Source organism: Gekko japonicus, unplaced genomic scaffold (assembly GCF_001447785.1).
Source record: "Gekko japonicus isolate JY-2015 unplaced genomic scaffold, Gekko_japonicus_V1.1 scaffold135, whole genome shotgun sequence".
In the NCBI taxonomy this organism is placed as follows: Eukaryota; Metazoa; Chordata; class Lepidosauria; order Squamata; family Gekkonidae; genus Gekko; species Gekko japonicus.
In genome coordinates this window covers 2,024,101-2,043,320 of record NW_015175359.1, presented here as the reverse complement: position 1 = coordinate 2,043,320, position 19,220 = coordinate 2,024,101, and the positions used below count along the sequence as shown (strand labels likewise).

At 42.9% G+C, this 19,220-nt stretch overlaps 1 protein-coding gene across 11 annotated transcripts in view; it reads left to right on the top strand.

Annotated features, from left to right (window-relative positions):
- Window positions 1-19,220, top strand: part of MTMR3 (myotubularin related protein 3) — an 83,812-nt gene that overhangs the window by 61,311 nt on the left and 3,281 nt on the right. For 3 of the 11 annotated variants that reach the window (XM_015425345.1, XM_015425341.1, XM_015425342.1), the window contains 11 exons: window positions 1,185-1,390; window positions 2,443-2,574; window positions 3,780-3,891; window positions 5,287-5,482; window positions 6,863-7,048; window positions 9,169-9,339; window positions 10,420-10,565; window positions 10,784-12,179; window positions 15,173-15,283; window positions 15,761-15,849; window positions 17,786-17,812. In XM_015425345.1, coding sequence (XP_015280831.1) covers window positions 1,185-1,390; window positions 2,443-2,574; window positions 3,780-3,891; window positions 5,287-5,482; window positions 6,863-7,048; window positions 9,169-9,339; window positions 10,420-10,565; window positions 10,784-12,179; window positions 15,173-15,283; window positions 15,761-15,849; window positions 17,786-17,812 — 2,772 coding nt within the window. Of the gene's footprint in view, window positions 1-1,184; window positions 1,391-2,442; window positions 2,575-3,779; window positions 3,892-5,286; window positions 5,483-6,862; window positions 7,049-9,168; window positions 9,340-10,419; window positions 10,566-10,783; window positions 12,180-15,172; window positions 15,284-15,760; window positions 15,850-17,785; window positions 17,813-18,663; window positions 18,725-19,220 lie in introns of all 11 variants that reach the window. The other 8 variants (XM_015425347.1, XM_015425346.1, XM_015425344.1 and 5 more) reach the window with 4 other exon arrangements.

Below are 19,220 nucleotides of genomic sequence, written 5' to 3'. Positions count from 1 at the left end.
TAATAGTACACAAATTACAGTAATTTTTTTCCTCATTGAATAGTCATATCAGCCTAAGCAAGCTTATATTTCAATATGGAGAAAGGTTTGATTCAAAGAAAGGTTTGATTCAAAGAATGTTCTTGATCTTCACTGAACATCTCCCACTGCAGAGGGGAGCATGTACCCAGGCTCAAAGACATCATATTAAATGCAGTTTGGACTCAAATGACCAGTTGCATGTTGGAAATAATATCGTATAACAGGTGTCATCTTAACTCTGTAGTCTCTCATTTGCCCAAAGCAAAATACCTGGCTTTAAGGATGCACAGATTATATGAAACTACACATGGGCCTGGTTGTTTATTCTGAACAAAATGCACGGCCGAATTCTTGAAGGTGCTGATCAGCATTAACCTCAGCTGTGCATCGCTGTGACTCTCCAGGATTAAACTGGCAGCTGCTCAATTCTAGGTGTTTCTCTATTATACACGTACTTGCCTAGACAAAATCATAACATACTGTAAATGGTCATGTAACCTTTGGTTCAGTTTTTTTTAAAAAACAGTTTTTGGAGGTACTCTCACATAGCCTTTTAAAACAACTGAAAAGCTGAAGCCCTTCCATTAAAAGCTTGGTTAAAGAAAAATATTTTGTCCTGTCATCTAAAGGACAATAAACATCTAGCAAACCTCAAGGACTCCAGAGGTGCAGGGCTACAACTAAAAAAGTAGTCTCTGGTTGCTACCCACCTCATCACTGCAGGGTTTGGGATGAGGATCTCTTTTTTTGGTATTGCATTTTTGGAGTGTGCATGTGTGCGCAGACCTGTGCCTGGTAGTAATGGCGACTTCTGGCGATTCCTACTGGGGCATGGAGGATGTTCTGAGAAGTGGCTTGATAGCCTGCCTCTGTCTCCGTGGTATTCTTTGGAGGTCTCCCATCCAAATACTCTCCAGGGTCGGCTCTGCTTAGCTTCTGAGATCTGATGAGATTGGGCTTGCCGATCAGGTCAGGGAGGAGGGAGGATCTTAATTAGCAAGCTGGACAGTACAGTAGAAAATGATCTTTCGAGTACCCTGGTCCCGAACTGTTTAAGGCCTTAATTCCTGATTCACTAAGTGCTTTTATTCTAGCACTATCTGCATTTAGGGTCCTCTTATGCTGTTTACGCTTAGATGGTTTAATTTCTGTTTCTTGTATAGGCACCAGAGCAATGGAGCTGTAATTTCCCGTTGTGGGCAGCCTGAAGTCAGTTGGTGGGGCTGGAGAAATGCTGATGATGAACATCTTGTCCAATCAGTGGCCAAAGCCTGTGCCTCAGACTCGAAGTCCAACAACAGTAAACTAATGAATGGAAACTGTTCAAGAGATTTTTCCAACGGAGGAGACTTTTCTGATATGGAGTTTGGTAAGCTCCCAAAGTCCTTACATTTTGCTTTAACAAAGAAAGATACATATTTTGAGTGTCTTTTTCCATTAAGTTAAAATGAGAAGCTTCCACCAACTTTTGGCAGGCAGGCAGGTGGAGGGAGAGAGAGAGTGAGAGAGATGGTCTTTGCCTGCAATCTAGACATGTGAAGGCCCTGCTTTTCCCAAAGGAGCACTGAAACTATAAAATATTTTGTCTTTTGGAACAAGTGAAATGCTTTTTAAGACAGGATTTTACCCAAAACCTGTGTAAGTTGTGTATCTAATTCTTAATATAAGTCAGTGTGCAGCATTATATAATAATTTTGATGTGTATTAGAAGTGCATACAATATAGTATGCGTTTGATTATAATACACGATTGAGTAGTTCAGTGTGTTCCATTACAACGTTTAACTCAATATTCAAATAAGCTGCGAATCCTATTGTGACTCTGAGACTGATACTGTTCAAATAGTTGCTTGTTACAACAAAATTTGTGTGTTCTATTTTCACTTCTTTTTTTCCTGTCTTTCATATTGCAAAAATTAAGATATATGTGCTAATATAGCACAGGGTGCATCTGCAGCTCTCTTTCTTTAGTATGGGGTACACTCACAGTATGGCTTGTATAAGCATTTTTACTTTTACATTTTATAAATATGCCTTACAGTACACTTTTATATGATTACTGAGTTTTAAAATACATATTTTCAATTGTTAATGCAGCATAATGTTCAGGCTTGATAAGTCAACTATCGCATATACTTCCAGTTTTTCATCAGGTTTACATTTTTTCCAGGGGTAGATAATCGGCAAATGTCTGTTCCCCCAGTGACTGAAACATTTTGAGAAATTTTATATCTCTATTCCAATCCTTTGTGCTGTTGTATAAAAGATATATAGATATTTAAGGCACTGGTTATAGGCCTGCTTACAATTAGGGTATTCTGAAGTTGGTAGGATCTTAAGCTGCCTAAGTGTACCCTCACATGTGTGGTTTTGGATAACTGCTATAGAATAATTGTCGTCGTCCCCCCTTTTAAATGTACAGATTCCTCCATGTCAAATGCTTCAGGAGTGGAAAGCTTAGCTATCCAGCCTCAGAAACTCTTGATCTTGGACGCACGCTCTTATGCAGCTGCTGTGGCAAACAGGGCCAAAGGAGGAGGCTGTGAATGCCCAGGTAAGTCACAGTACTGTGCTCATTGTTTCTATTAGTACATTTACATAGAGAAGAAAATAGATCTCATCTAAATTTCATCAGCCTGATTAGAGTAGCTGCTCGTAGAGACAGAAAGATGATGAGAAAGGAGGAAAGTGCCCTAAAATTTAGAGAGGATCACTTTAGAACTGGGTTATGTCCATCCTTTTAAAAACCTTACTGATGTCCACGTTGTTCATTTGTTTAAGCACTATTTATTTATTAGCAATATTTATAGATAATAATAACATAGTTACATGTTCTAAAGAACATGAGTAAAACAATGAATGATGGTGGGAGGTCTAATTATAATACCATGTGGTGTTCCAAAATAGACATACTTGAATCAGTGGGCATGCAGAATCGGGGTGGTTGGTGAAATATTTAAAATAGGATGAAAGCACTATTTCAGCATATGATTTAAAAAAAATTATTCAGTGGCTCTCTTTAAAGAAAAGGAAAGAGATTCTTAGGTGTATTTTGTATAAATGTTGTATTTTTTTCATATTAAGGTACCTTATATTGAGTTGGTCCATTTAACCTAGTATTGTCTTACAGTGAGCGTAGCCAGGGGTCTGTCTTTCCCAGCCTCTTGTACCTCCACCTTAACTGGAGGTGGCAGGGATTGAAGTTGGACCTTATTACATATAAAGCATGGGCAGTATTAATTGATCTATGTGCCTTCTCTGCCTCTCTGGTTTGCTACATCCAGTTAACAGGTGCCACATCCTAGTGAGTGGTGGCTGGAAAAAAATGTGTTGCCAAAGAGTTTGAAATGGGGATCACATTGAAAGAGGCCCTAGGAATAGTGGCACTCTGCATCATTCCCCTCTCCCCCATGATGCCACACTGCCAACTAAGGAGGTTCTCAGAATTGCATTCTGTGGGGGTAAAAATGAGGCTTGAAAGGGATTTTATGGATGGAACCCTATTGTTCCCAGTCTGGTGGATAAATAAGTTCATGTGTTTTCCTTACAGTCTGTTAGAATAACCCCCCTCTATTCTGTCATAACAGTCGCTCTTTGTTTTAATGTTTGGACTGCCTGAGAACCTCAAAGACTGATGAGATAATGGTGCTTAGCATGGGCCACAGCTGCTGCCAGCTTGTTTTTATGGTAAAGCTGCTTCATTCATTTAGTTTCTGCTTTGTTTGGAGTAGCTTCTCTTATGCTTATGCTTTTTAACAGAGTATTATCCGAACTGTGAAGTAGTGTTCATGGGAATGGCAAACATCCATTCTATCCGGAAGAGTTTTCAGTCGCTGCGTTTGCTCTGCACGCAAATGCCAGACCCTGGAAAGTAAGTGACATCCTTTCTGCTCCCCATTAGGCCCTTTGCTGCATTTAATTTTATTTATACATGTATGCACACATGTATAAATAAATTTGATATGGTTCTGACTAGTTCACATAATTTTTTAGGTGAGTTACACATGGTAAAGTTTAGATCCATGTATCTCTACAAAAATCAATAAAAAACTTACTCTTGTGCTTTCCTTCTGCAGGTGTGCTCTCCTGTTAAGGAGGTCTTTAGTACTGTGTTTTCAATCTCTGTCTGTTTCCTAGCAACACTGAGTTGGCGGCAGTGTCCCAAATAGACCTTTAAAAATTCCTCTTAAAATATTGCAGTGCTATAGATCAGTATCTGCTCAGAAAGTTAAATTAAGTGAGGTAGATTAGGTGGAACATTTTTCAGGGCAGTTCCAAGTGGGCAGCTGTATTGGTCTGAAACAGTAGAACAAATTTAGAGTCCAGTGGCATCTTTAAGGCCAACAAAGGTTTATTCAAGGTATGAGCTTTTGTATGCATATACACGAAAGCTCATACCTTGAATAAACCTTTATTGATCTTAAAGGTGCCACTGGACTCTAAATTTATTTTTCAGGGCAATATATGATAGCTTTCTCTCACTTAAGTTCCAGAACAGCTATGTGATGTATACAGTATTAAGAAGTAGATGACTTTTGGCTATCTTCCTACTAGAGAAACTTATGCCCTGGAATCCCTGCAAGTTTTCAGGGGGTTGTAAAGTGCACTCTTGCTCAGTTCGTAGACTTTCTGAACATTGTTGGTGCAGACAAAGGAACCATGTTGCTTGTTGCAGGGAAGGGTCAGTAGTGGTGGGCAGTCTGTCTTCACACTGTCAGATTTTTATCCCACGCTTCCTTTAAGGTTCTGTCTTCTGAACAACCCTGTGAAGTAGGTTAGGCAGAGAGATGACTAGCCCAAGGCACCTGGTGAGCTTCACAGCCGTGTGGGGATTTGTACCTGGCTTTCCCTGGACATGATGTGACTAATCCCTACTTTGCCATTCACTTCCATTTCTGATGTACTGTACTTACTCAAAAGGAAGACTAGGAGGAGGGGTTGTCTTAGGTTCACCTACAAGTTACAAGTATGTATAGTAATAAAAAACTTGTGTGTAGAATTTTTAGGGGAGTCCTCTTACATTTAAGGTCATCTTCCTTTTCAGGTAAATACAGGTAATTAAGGAATCTCCTGCAAGCTACCAGATCACCTCAGGGATCCTTAGAAGATAGACTGAAAAATCACTGCATTGAATCTATACTGACTCAGTGCGGGTGAAAGATAGGTGCCCACCAGTTACTGTTTTAACAGTCATTTAATTTGCTGACCTGAAACTTCATTTTATGATATAAAGAGGCTCAGACTATTCTCCCTTGATTATCTGCAGCTGGCTATCAGCTCTGGAAAGCACCAAATGGCTGCAGCACCTGTCTGTGCTTCTGAAATCAGCACTGCTGGTAGTTCATGCAGTGGACAGAGACCAGCGACCTGTCTTGGTGCATTGTTCAGATGGCTGGGACCGAACACCGCAGATAGTGGCTCTGGCTAAGCTGCTACTGGATCCATATTACAGGACCATAGAGGTTTGTAACAGAAGGCATGGGAAGTAGCAAAGCTGGGCTGCCTCTTGAGTATTATTACAAAAGACTTCAGTGGGAGTTCTAAAGTATATTTACTTACTTTAAATACTTATATTTTACTTCCCTGAGTAGAGCACCAATGCAGAGTAAAAATGGAGAAGAGAGAGTAAGTTTAATGCTGAAATGAGATTTCAGGCCTGTAGGACATATGTACAATTGAGTCTTGGAGTGGCAGAGTTGGTTTTATTATAAGACTAGGGGAAATGCCCGTTGCGGGAGGAAGCAACGGTCCCTGGGGAGAACTGTCGGCTTGGGGCACTGTGCGGCGGCCTCCCCCGCCCCTGAGCATGGCCAGTGCCGGCGGAGCCCCCTCCAACGCAGGGCCTGCACCCTGGCCGGGGCCACAATCTCAGCCCACTGAAGGACTTTGCCTCTCACCGGTGGAAAAGTAGGAGAGCGAAGACGTGTGCGGCCGGGGCAAGTGCCTCGGGCCGTGCTGGATTGTCGTCGCACGCTGCGTGGAGGCAGTGGTCGGTGCGGCGGGAAGGGGAGCTACCGCCTACCAGTCCCCGGGTGCGGCGGCCAAGGGATGGGTGGCGTGGCCACCTCCCCCGTCCCTGAGGCCAGGCGGCCCCGGTGCAGGGCCCCCTCGCCAAAGAAGGTGGTGGAGCGAGGCGGACCGGGCGGCCGTTCGGGAATGAGCTCTTCACATGCCGTCGCCGGCCTCTGCCATCCCCCTCACTGACATTCCGCTTTTCCAGGGCTGCTGCGTCCTCCTGGCGCCGGCCCCCCGCCCAGCCCCGTCGCCTGGCCTCGCAGCCGCCCTTCCCTGGCTCCTGGCAACGGCGTTCGCTCACAGTGTTCGCCTCCCAGCCAATAGCACGCCAGCAGCCTTGAGCGGCAGCTCGCGGGCCAATGGCTGATGGTGTGCATTTTTTCTCCGCTCCCTTACTCAATTATATATAAGGAGAGATAAGGATGGATTTTATATGCTGTTGATGGTGGTAGAGTGTTAAAGCTCGCGGGCCAATGGCTGATGGTGTGCATTTTTTCTCCGCTCCCTTACTCAATTATATATAAGGAGAGATAAGGATGGATTTTATATGCTGTTGATGGTGGTAGAGTGTTAAACCAATTTTGTCTTGGGACACAATCCAGAAGGAAGCAGTTCTATGCAAGCCTCATTGAAATGAATGTGAGCAGCTGTTCGTTTAATCAGGGCTTGTGCAAGAGAGCATCCTGGTGGATTGTGCCCTAAGTTAAGTAGTTGTCAGGAATGGAGGGATTTTGGGTTTTCCACCTCAGATCTCAAAATGTTTTTGGCAGGTCCACTGGAGTGGAAGGGAATTAAATGAGCAGATCTCATTTCACTGTTTCCCTCAGGGTTTCCAGGTGCTGGTGGAAACGGAGTGGCTGGATTTTGGCCATAAGTTTGCCGATCGCTGTGGCCATGGTGAGAATTCGGATGACCTGAATGAACGCTGCCCAGTGTTTTTGCAGTGGCTCGACTGTGTCCATCAGCTCCAGAGGCAATTCCCTTGCTCTTTCGAGTTTAACGAAGCATTCCTTGTGAGTTGATTGTGTTTTTACACACCACATCTAAATCAACAGATTAATGTTCTGAATAGCCAGCCCGTAGGGGGTTGTCACTTCTCCAGCTACCCTTGTGGCATAGTGCAGGAAATAATGTGGAAACTATCTGGCCATCCTTACCAAGCAAAATAGTTTATTAGAGTATATCTCCATCAGAACCTCATTGGAATAGAGTAATTCTTACTCAGAAGCCAATGTGGCATGGTGTTGCAGCATTGCTTGTGTTTTGAATTTAGAAATTGCACCATTGCCTTTCATTCAGGTGAAACGTGCTAGATAGAAGTATCAGAGCCATGTGGTTGCAGCTTGGCAAATAGAAGTGCAGAACTGGTTCAGAACATTTATAATTTCTCCTAGATCTGAGGAAAAATAAGAATAAAAGTTGTCATCTGTATGTTAGTGACACCTCAGTCTAGATCCCCAGATGACCCCACCCAATGATTCATGTAGATATTAAAAAGTTATGTGTCATAGGCTCAAACAGTTATCCTCAGCCTCATCTTCTGGTACTGATTAGCCAGATAAACCATTGGATTCCCCCAACTCACACCTACAAGTTGGTGACTATGTGTAGATACAGTGATGGTGGTGAAGTAACCACACTTTGCTGCCATTGCCACCACAGAAAAAGCAAGAAGATGAACCACTTTTTTGGGGGGGGGGGTGTTTTCTTCCTCTTTGTACTCAAGCTGTCTGCTAGCCTATTTCATTGCTCCCAGCTCCACAGTGAGCCCAAGTATTTGAGTGGGCTCTTCAGGGATGAAAACATCTCTGTGTTCCCGACTAGGGGAACCAAATTATAACTAAACTAGTTATAATTTTACCATTTTTGCATATGATTTTTAGTTGCCAGGCTGCTACTAGGGGAGCCCCCTCTTAGACACAAATCCCTATTTTGCTGTGATTGACACATCTAAAACTATTACTGGTTGGTAATTCTGGTTTAGCATAACTCCCGATATGCTCCTGTTTTTTAATAATTTCACTCCAATTGAATAAAATCTCCAAATTGTATTTCCAACATTTATTAGGAAAATGGTAATTCTTTTTCTTTACAAGAGTTTTTAGCTGTTGACTATAGGCCACCTAACCTTTTCTGCAGTTAGAAGAAAAAGAATGCAGAAGGCTGTTCAAATGAATGATAGAACACTCCGAGGATTTTGTATTCCAACATCTTGCTTCACTTAGTTGTTATACTAAAATATGGATCTTCTTCCATTGTCGGTATTGAAAAATAAATAGCTTTCGCCCTGACCTGGATAGCCCAGGCAACCCCAATCTCATCAGATCTTGGAAGCTAAGCAAGGCTGATCCAGGCAAGTATTTGAATGGGAGACATCCAGAAAATATTAAGGTCAGGAGGCCGAGACAGGCTATCAAGTCACTTCTCTGAACATCCTCCATGCCCCAGTAGGAGTCGCCAGAGTTCACCATGACTTCCAGGCACGGGTGCACACACACAAATGCAAAAATAATAAAAGAGAAAAATAAATAGCTTTCTTATCTTTGTTGCATTAAATTAGCAAAAGGAAGAGTTACCATGTTGCTCATCTTTAGGCCAGTTCACATATGTAAACCAGCTACTTTCTTTGCTCATGCACTTCTGTGTGCATGACTGAGTGGAGATACAGCAGAGTAGCCTGGATAGTACCCAAATACAATTTGATGATGATTAGTAACTGTTTTTGTGATTACATCACGAGTTTTTCTAGGTTATATCATTGTATAGTGTTGGTTCATACAAAGATTTCTCTATATGATCTGTACACATGGTGTGTGGAAGGAATAAGCAGCCGTCTTGCATGTATGAATTAGTCCTCTAGAAAGAAAGAAATAGGAGTTTTGTGGCAGCTTAAATTCTAATACTCATTTTGTTCAACATTAGCTTTTGTGGACTAGAACCTTCTTTGTTTGATACTGATTATCCAGAGTAGTGGTTTCCTGGTACAAAATGCAAAAGTGGCACATTTTTCTATAGCACCTGTCTCCAAAACCTTGAAATAAATAAAACTTCAAATGAATGCATCGTTCTATGTTTTGTCTTCAGGTGTGAGAGCTTTCCAGGCTTATGGGCTGACACTGTCATTTCTGTGTAGGTCAAGTTGGTGCAGCATACCTACTCTTGCCTTTTTGGTACATTCCTGTGCAACAATGCGAAGGAGAGAGGAGAAAAGCACACCCAAGAAAGGACATGTTCAGTTTGGTCTTTGCTGCGAGCAGGAAACAAAGCCTTCAAAAATCTGCTCTACTCCTCCCAATCGGAATCTGTGTGTACCTTTTTAATTCCTTGTGCCAAGTGCAATAGATAGTATAGCTGTCAGATTAAGTGGAGGAACGAAAATATATTAAGTTCTAGCCTGCCTTGTGGATTAAGAACTTGTATCTAAGCAGAGTAAGAGAGTCTGCCTGTGTTGGGAGAATACATACAGCATTAGATTAACCATTGAACCTACTCAGTGTTGGCAATTTTTGTACTGGGTAGCCGCACTTTCCAGTTGCTAAAAAGACAGTACTGCAGCACTTTGAGAGTAATTGTGGCACAAAGCCTATCAATGTAGGGCCAAATCCAGTGGGAAACTTCCCTGTTGTAATGTTCTGCAGCGATATGCCTCGTCTGATGACCAACAGCACTCAGTCGTTGTCTATGAAACAGCTTTATTCCGTAGAAGACCACACCAAGAGCGGAGAGCAAAGAACAACATCACACACCTGAAAGTCAACTGACCCTCAGCATTCTAACAAGTTAAATACGTCACATAGAGTGGAAAGCCAACCACTTAAAGATACACACACACGTCACACCTGTGCCCTAACCCTAACCCTAACCCACTGAAACATATGGGAGCTGCACCCCAAGATGGCAGTCAGCTGAGGGGTATGGCTTGAAAGCAGACAACGTAGTTCTGTTGTTGAAGTAAAGCCACTAGATATGACCTGCCCGGGGAAGCAAACTGAGAACAGACGTGCAAGTCTCTGTCAGCTCCTCCTGTAAAAGCAGAATTAATAAAATAAAACCATTTTGAGGGCATACTAAATTGACTTTTTAGTTGTTAATGTGATTTCATTTATGGTAACTCCTGTCTGGTTGTTAGTTGTTCTGCTTCTTCAGACTTTCCAGTCTTTTTTTAAGTTGGTAAAGATTTGTTGATGAGAGCACATGCTCTCTTCTGGCAAGAATGCCGTATCAGTGGTGGGCAAAGAAATTTCAGTGGATTACATCAGCATAGATTCATTTCTTGCATATGTTCATGATTTAATTGCACATTGGTAAGCGACGGGCAGCCTTAGCAAAGGTACAGCCGCATTCTGCAAAGTGAGTTATAAGTATGACCCTTATTCTCCTCTAGGTGCTGTATCCTGTGTGCCACGTACGAAACCTAATGCTTTGGAGTGCAGTTTATTTGCCATGTTCTTCCCCTTCTACCCCAGCGGATGATACTTGTGCCCCTTATCCAGTCCCAAACTCTACTCCTGAAGATCAGCCTCTGGGAAGGTGAGTTCAACATTCTGATGGTGGTAAAATTTTAAGATAACTTAATCCTTGGCATGTGAGGGAAGTGCCTCTATCCAGATAATTGTTGGTTGTGGATTTCATAACTTGATAGGTAAGTACAGTAGCTTGTTAAAGCTTAAAGATTTGTTGTTGTGACTGAAGGAAAATGCAATTAATAGTTAAAATGGTGCCTAGCATTTTGTTCCTTTCTTCTTCAGGCTACCAAAGACAAGGTCCTTTGACAATCTGACAACGGCCTGTGACAGCAGTGTACCTACAACCAACCGGCGCAGTAGTGATCCCAGTCTCAATGAGAAATGGCAGGAGCACCGCCGTTCTCTAGAGCTCAGCAGCCTTGGGAATCCAGGGGACGATCTCTTTGATGGGGAGAACCTGGGCAAACAAGGCAAGACTCTGGTTGGAGCAGAACTTTCTGTGGCTGCAGGTGTAGCAGAAGGACAGATGGTGAACATCTTGCAGGAGGCTACCAAGGAGGAAGGAGGCCTGGAGGAAAGCATGAGGAGCACGGTGGAAACAGCAGGTAAAGAAGGAGAAGAGGATGTTTCCCAGGATAAAGAAAGCAGGACTGAAAACCTGGATGGCAATGTGGATGGTACGTGTAAAAAGACTGAGAAGGAGGCAGATACTCTTGTGGACAATCCAGTTTCCATCCAGCAGGTGGATTCACAGGGTGCTTTTGAACTTCAAGGACAAGAGAATGAGCATATAGCTGTCCAGAAGTCATCTCAGGTGAGAGGACTGCAGACTGGCTTTTTGGACAACATTGTAAATAGTAGCATTCAAAGAGAAGAGGAGAACAGTGTTAGACTATCTGTAGAAACTGAAAACCCCCATGGTACCCCCCAGCATAGCCCACTGTTGCCTGTCCTGCAGGAAGCAGGAATATCAAACATGGAGAGTTCTACTGAAACCTTAACAGAGAATGGAGCTAAGACAGAACTGATCCAAAATTTCCCTTGCCATTGGTTCCATTCCATGGAAAACAGTGCTGATGAATTTCCCCAGACTGTTGAAAGTAGACCTGGGAGGGAGGACATGATAGAACTTCACATACTGGCAACAAACAGGACTCCTAAGATCAGCAACATGCACAACCCGTTGCCTTCACCTTGTGCCTTGCCTTTAACTGAATGTAAAGTGGAGATTGTCTGTAATGGGGAGGTGGAGTCTGAGAACAAGGTGACAGAGAAACCCACAGGGTTCAGTGTTACCCAGAAGTACCCTGCGCCAAATGGACACTGTGTGAATGGAGAGGAAGGTAGGATAAAGGTCCCTCTGAGCCGGCAGGTCTCCACAGCTAGCTGCAGTTCTGCTCCATTGCATCTGAGGAACCTGCACCACAAGGGGATTCATACCGTGGCAGGTCGGCACCAGACAGCAAATAGCCCAGACCAGCCTGCCCGTAGCCATCTGGATGATGATGGGATGCCAATCTATGCTGATGTAATTCAGCAGCGCCTCCGCCAGATTGAAACTGGACATCAGCAAGAGGTGGAGACGTTAAAGAAGCAGGTGCAAGAGCTGAGGAGCCGGTTGGAGAGCCAGTACCTGAACAGCTCGCTACGTTTCAATGGTGACTATGGAGATGAAGTGGTAAGTCAAGGAAACAGTCATTGTGGGTTGTGCCTATGGTAAGGTGAATGTTTGCAAAGCTACACCCACAAAATAGCTGACAAACGAATAGCTGACAAACATGTTCTAGCCCTCTTGCCCACAGATATGTAGGCTAATAATTTTCAGAATGCTGAAGGCAAGAAAAGTAGCGTTTGGGTGGGCTCTCCTCCACAAATGCTTTTCTCCCTGGTTGCCTGGAGGTAATTCTTAATTGCTCCACACAGCTGAGCAAGTGGTTGCTTATAAGCCTGCTTACTGCTTTTTGGTAGGAGTAACAGCACTTTGGGGGGGGGGAGCAGAGGGTAAATAATCATGTATGAGATGAGCAGTTAAACAAGGGTTCTGAGTGCTTCAGAGGTTCTCCAGTGGACGGCCAGCAGTTGATAATCCTTGGGTCAAAACCATTCTGCACACTGGTACTGTCCAGATATCTGTAGGTATTGTTATCCAGATATCTGTAGTAGTTGTTATCCGTGCTACTGTGAGATCGATTTAAGAGGTCTCAAAAGCAATTGTGCAGATGGTTGATAGGCAGGGGGCCAGCCAGCAGCCACATGTCCCCTGCCTTTTCCACTGTAATCTGGTGAGAGAGCTCTCTTGGTGCCTGTCTGAAAGCAAAATTGCCATATGAGTCCTGGCATTTGGGAGTATGTTGGGAGGCACCCTATGTATATTTATATGTGTCTCTACACTGCCCCCTCAGTGAATTCTTTAAACCGTTTGTAGGGTAAGGTGAGATGCAGTTTTCTCTATTTGAATGTGCACACTATGATCCTAGTTGACTTCACTGTGTGTAGGTTTAATGTGCTGCCAGGTAGAGTCTTTAAAGGGAAGCAGTGTTTTCAGCCCCTGTTGAATTTCAGCGTATACTTGAGGACTGTTTTCAGACTCCCCTCGCTGTCCCCTTCCCTCCCTTTCTTGAAACTGTTCAAAAAGACATGTGTGTGTGTGCAAGTGGGAGATTCCCCCCCCCCATATGTCCCATAACCTGACATTTGTCCTTTCATACTGCCAAAATAATTTGAAAAAATACTTGTTTCTTTTCAAGCTGCTCTTGGTGGTTTCTCGGTTGAAAATAGCTAAAGAAGGAAATCTTGGAAGTGCAAGTAAATAGACACTTGCCTGTTCCTTACATATAGAATGGGGTTGGGAAGCTGGATGTGCTGGCAGGTCAGTTTGCAAGTAGTGTGTGCCAATGATACAACCACCACTGTACCCGCAATATTGGGGCAATCTTGGCATTCCAACTGTAGGTTCTGCTGAGCTTCATGCTTGTTGTCGGGTCCTTGGGTTTCATATTGGAATGTGGTTTTGACTTCCATTTCTTTGTATCTGGGCTCAGAAATGCCCGAATAGGTGTGAATTCCCAGTCATAGTTAGGAGCAAGCACTTGTTATATTATGTGACCACATACCTGTAAACAAAGATAGGTAAAGTCCTTCTTTTAAAGAATGCTTGGTCTGAGAACTGAAAGCGATCTCTGGTTTTAATTTCTTACCTTTGATGATCTTGTAACCCAAAGGGATTGTTAAGAACAGATAGATTTGAATCTGGTTGCTCCTTAGAGACCAACAAGCTTTTCAGGGTACAAGGCTTCTGAGACTCAAAGCTCCCGTTGTCAGATACTCTTGAAGGTTTATACCACCCCCAGAAAATCTTGTTGATCTTTAAGGTGCTTCTGGACTCAAATCTAGCTCTTCTACTGTACACCAACATGGCTACCCTCTGAAACTATCTTATTAAGTTCTTTTAAAAAGCAACAGAGTTCAAACTAGTTTGACAGGAATGACTATGAAATTCTTAGAACTCCTGGTTGATTTCAAGGTAATGTGCTAAACAGGCACCAGCAAGATGCAAACTGGCGAAGCCCATTCTGCCTCTTTATACCTAGAAACTCCTGTTTGGCCCCACTAGTGGTGTAAGGTGCTTGACTTACAGGAGGCAGCATGGAGTATATTCTTCCACATGCCTCTCTGGGAGGCATCATCCACAGAGGAGAGTGTGGTAACTGTATGGAACTGGGAACAGCAGGATCTGTGAATGCTGGCATAGGAACTGCGTAAGCAATGCTGGACCCAACTTACAGAGCCTTCAAGTGGAAAAAGCTCCAAAGACTGTTCTCAATAGTGATGTCTTCACTCTCGCTACCAGTAGGAATGCCTGATGCGCTGTTGCAGCTGTCACTCTTCATTGCCTCACCAAAATTTATCTAGAGGGAAATTTGTACATCACTACTGATTCCCCACACACACACACACACAGTTGCTGCCATCCAGTTTCCGTGCATGATCTCTGTGTATACCAGGAGGAAGACTTTCTTGGACTGGACTAGGAGGTATCTTCCACTTCTTCCTTGAGCTGGTTTTTCTCCTGCCTCCACATTGAATGTTTGCATGTTCAAGGCTGGTTTGCTCTTCTGCTTCAGTTTGGTTCAGGCAAGTCTTGTTCCCTTGCGTGCCGTCGAACTGTTATAGGCTTGAGCAGGGTGCGGGGATCATCCTTTCAGAAGGGAATGAATTTCAGCACTGGAATTTTATGACGCTGTTGTGGCATGAAAGAAGTTTGTCTTGGTAGAAACCAGAGGTTGAGTGTTCAAGAGATTACCACTGGAGGTTTTACATTCTGTTGTGACTGTGTATGTCCATTTGCACCATTGCCATCCCTGAAATGTACTCACTACACAAAGACAGGTAGGATAGAGTAGATAACAGGTGTCTGTCAGTTTCATCACTTGAATTTTTATCAGCATAGTAAAACTTTGGAAGTGCTCCAGCTAAAACCACGTAAAATACTGTTCTTACCTGCAACATCTTTGTTTCAGCATGGAAAGTAGTAAAAGTGGCCATCCCCCCCCAACCATAATCTTATCTTTTTTTAGCTGGAAAGTTCAGATTCCCCGCTCTCAGCTGTCTAATCCATGTTGCATAGAATTTGAGACTAGGTTCTGTTCAGCTGTGTTTGTTTACCAACAGACTTCAATACCTGACTCGGAAAGCAATCTGGATCAGAACTGCTTGTCTCGCTGCAGTACAGAGATTTTCTCTGAAGCCAGCTGGGAGCAGGTGGATAAACAGGACACAGAGGTACAGGCAAAATCCATCTCCGTGGCCTTCCTCTCCCTTTTCTTACATCAGCCCATGATACTAATGATCCAGCTGTCATATATATCCGTTCAGCTCTAACACTGGTCTTTGTAAATCTTGCCTTTTGTTCCTGTTTCTAATACTTTGTTTCCATGCTGGGAAGCCCCCTGCTAGCACCTATCTCTGGACTCTCTTTGAGAAATTATGACTAATACATGCAGTATCAGTGTGTTTGGCTTGTGTAGCTTTTAACTGTACAAGAAAATTGGGAAATTTGGCTATGATTTTTCCCCCTGTGGCTGATCGAATTTGGTGTTTGGGTTATATTGAAAGAAGATTTTTCTCTTTTATTCTTTGGCAGTAATCAATGTCTGCTGTTTGTTGCAAATCATGAGATTTCTTTCCTTTGCTCTGTTATTTTTATTTATTAAACTTGCACTACATTAATTTGTTTAAAGCTATCTCTTGCCTTTCTAGGTGACACGGTGGCTTCCTGATCACTTGGCTGCACACTGTTACGGCTGCGACAGTGCATTCTGGCTTGCTAGCAGGAAGCATCACTGCAGGTAATGTGTGCTACAGGCAGAACAGTTTGATAAAAATGTTGCTGATAAGCCAGGTAGTAATCCTATCTTGGAGGGATTGCTGGTCCCCAGCCATAACAATAAACTGTATCTTCTGCTGCAGAAAGTATAAGCCCCTGCTAGAAAAAGCAGGGCTACGAGGGCAGTTGAATTTCATGTTGTTTGCATCTGCTTCATGTCTCTTATGGGAATCAGAAGCAATTTGCTCTATATAGGCTGCAGGAGTATTTAGAAATAGCCTGTCCCATTTTATTTCTTCCAACACAAGGATAAAATAACATCCTGGTATGTATATAGGATGTTTTCAATTGCTCAAAGAATTTTTGTATATAATTCAAGTAATCCTTATAACAGTCCTGCGGCGAGGTAGGTTGTTGTTGTTGTTGTTGTTGTTGTTGTTGTTGTTGTTGTTATTATTATTATTATTATTATTATTATTATTCCCTTCTCCCTCCCCCTTGGAGCTGTTGGATTGAGGCAGAGAGGTGGTAGTTTGCCTGTGGTCAGCTAGAGCACAACACACACCCGTATGCACCATTTCTCTGATGTAAAGAACTACTGTTTGGCCCATGAGGGAAAGCATACCAGTACCCTTTTGTTACCTGTGTGTATAGCTCTCTCTGTGTGGGGCAAACACCAGATGAGAGGGCTGTAATTAGAGATGTGCTGATCCCCTTCAGCTTATAATTGATTTGGTCAGGGCTGCCCCAAAATGTGCTAGAGCTCGAGGCAGAAAATTCATATGGTACACCTACCCCCCTCACTGTTAACTTGGGACACAACTCAGTGGTTTGTGCCAATTCCCATGAAATGAATGGGGTGTGCAAAAGAGCAGTGCTGTTTCAGAGAGCTTCCCAGTGACTTGAGCCCCATGAAAAACATTCTTCTTCCCCAACTGCCTCATTTGTAGCGCCCAAATTCTGCTGCCTGTGCACCTTTTCCACCTTGCTAGAGCTTCACTGCTTCCTTTGGAGTCAGTTGAAAAATTAATACTGTTATGCATTTCCAAATGTTTATATCTGGCAGGGACAGGTCTTGCTTCTTCCAGTCTAAAGTACTCTGTGATTGCTACATGTTTGTGATGCTTTTTGTATGTGCCAAAGGAACTTGAGAAGGTTGGCCCTCTGCTCTTGTTTTAGTAGGTTGTCTTGTTTCATGGTGTCTTGCTAACTTGTATTATGTTTGCCATTGAGCAGTGTTGTCTCTTTTTATAATTTTTTCTCCCCAAATTCATTCTGCTGATTAGCATCTGGGTAGTTGCTGTGCCTTATACTCTACTTTTGAACACAAGGTAATCCTCTAATACAGAGAACTCCTCTACTGTGGACTAAAATACTATAGAAAAGAATTTTTGCACAGTATTGGAAGCTCCCCATTTGTTGTTTGAAATCAGAACCATATTATCCTTGATGTCTGAGAATGCTTATAAGGAACAAGTAACAATTTATTAAATTTGGGGTGGAAAATGCCACATCTGCTCCCTTAATAGTCAAAACAGTGTTTCTAAAACTGCTCCCTTAATAGTCAGAACAGTGTTTTCAAAACTTTTGATTCCCAAGGCACATTTTTCTCCTCCATCCATGGTGGAGGGAGTCCTGAAGGTGAGTTACTCCTCAGTGGAGTCCACTCAGTTAGTCTCTGCATGACTAACAGCCCTGGACATAGAAGATCTAAAGCAGTCAGTCATGTAGAGATGCATTGGGCAGCAGCATCCTCTGTGAGTGGTACTGTGGTCTTTACTTCTCACAATTCACTAACTGTTCTTTCACAGAACAGTTTTTCTGGAAAGCATTTGTAACAAAAAAAAATCAATTATATACTACCCTCTGTCAGACTGTAGGGAAAAACCATCTTGCCACTCATTTTTAAATTTCTTCAGTTTAGTCTCCCCTCTGAGCTTTCTCTCCCCTCCTTGCAGGGACCCTGAACGTGTTGATCAGACTTGGTGAGCATTTGCAACAGCCTCTGTTGTCTGTCTGCATTTCTCTGATAACCTCTCCAGACTAACTTCCTGCCCTATGCTCCCTTTGTCCATACATAAAAGTAATAAAGCCTGAGGTGAATGGCAACAGCCTGCATAGTGTGATTCAGTCCACTGGATCAAGCATCTCTTCGCACAATAAATTTTATAATCCAGCCTTTTGTTTCATATTCCTCTCCAAATATGTCCTGTGAGCAATGGAGAGTGCTTCACTTGTAACAGCAGACAATGAGTTCATATTTAAGAACCATCAAGAATGATTCTTGTTGATATTAGAGAGGTCTAGTGGTGGTTCTTGAGCAGCCTGATCAGAGAGAGAGAAAGTATTTTTTTGGAGCCGACAGGCCTAGGCTAATATGGATAGCAGTTGGGGCAAGGCAGTGGGGGTATGTAGGATCTCTGCTGGCCAAGTGAAGCGCAGTCTCTGAGCCAGGAGCATAACTTTTACAGTGAGCTCCAGGAATCTGGTAGAGAAAATAGAAATAAGTGAACATGAATTTTGGAATGGGCCCAAGTTGAACTGTTTGGGTTGTGATGCTTTGGACAGGCTGTGTGAGGACCCTGTTTTGAGGACAAACAGTCCTTATCGGATGTTTAAAAACAGAGATAATGAGGCAGAAGTTCCATACATGGACTCTACCGTTCAAAAATATCCAGGAGCTTCTTGCAAAACAAATATTAGTCCCTAGCAAGTGTCTGCTGTGATTTATCATTCCTTCAGACACAGAACCACAAGGACATTGAAATGGTTTTTTCATAACACTTTAAAAAAAATTCACTGCACTAAAGTTTTCACTCCTCCTGTTTTTTCCTAGTAGCAGTTTCTATTGAAGTCCATAAGAAGACTTCCAAATCAACTGCCCAAGTCTAGCCTGAGTGAGTTTCCTAGAGTTAAGGTTAGAGCTTGATATCTAGAGGCTGCTTTGCCAAGCTAGAAAGGTCAAGCTGAGAGATGGAAAATGGGGTGTCCTTTTGCTTGATTGTCACTGCATCAATTATTAGCATATCACATTCTGGCATTCTGTCATTGGAGCTTTTAAATCAAGGCTGTGTGAGATACATCATCAGATTGTTCTGTCCATAAAACCTGCCGATTACCTCAGACCTCCCTTCCATCAGTCAATACAGGTACAGAATGCTGAAGTGGAACAGATGCAAGTTGCAAGCTTTTGTGTGGGAAAAAATTGATTTGCAAAATCTCAACAATTAATTTGCAAAAGTAAAGCGCTTATTTAATGCTTGCCCAGATTTGGAGGACAGCGGCCTTGTCACTTTAAGCTGATCAGAACCCCAGTTTGGGGAAGAGGATATGAGAGCAAAAGTGTGGGATTGCAGTTTCTAGTCTCTGACACACTCTCACTCTTGTTATGTA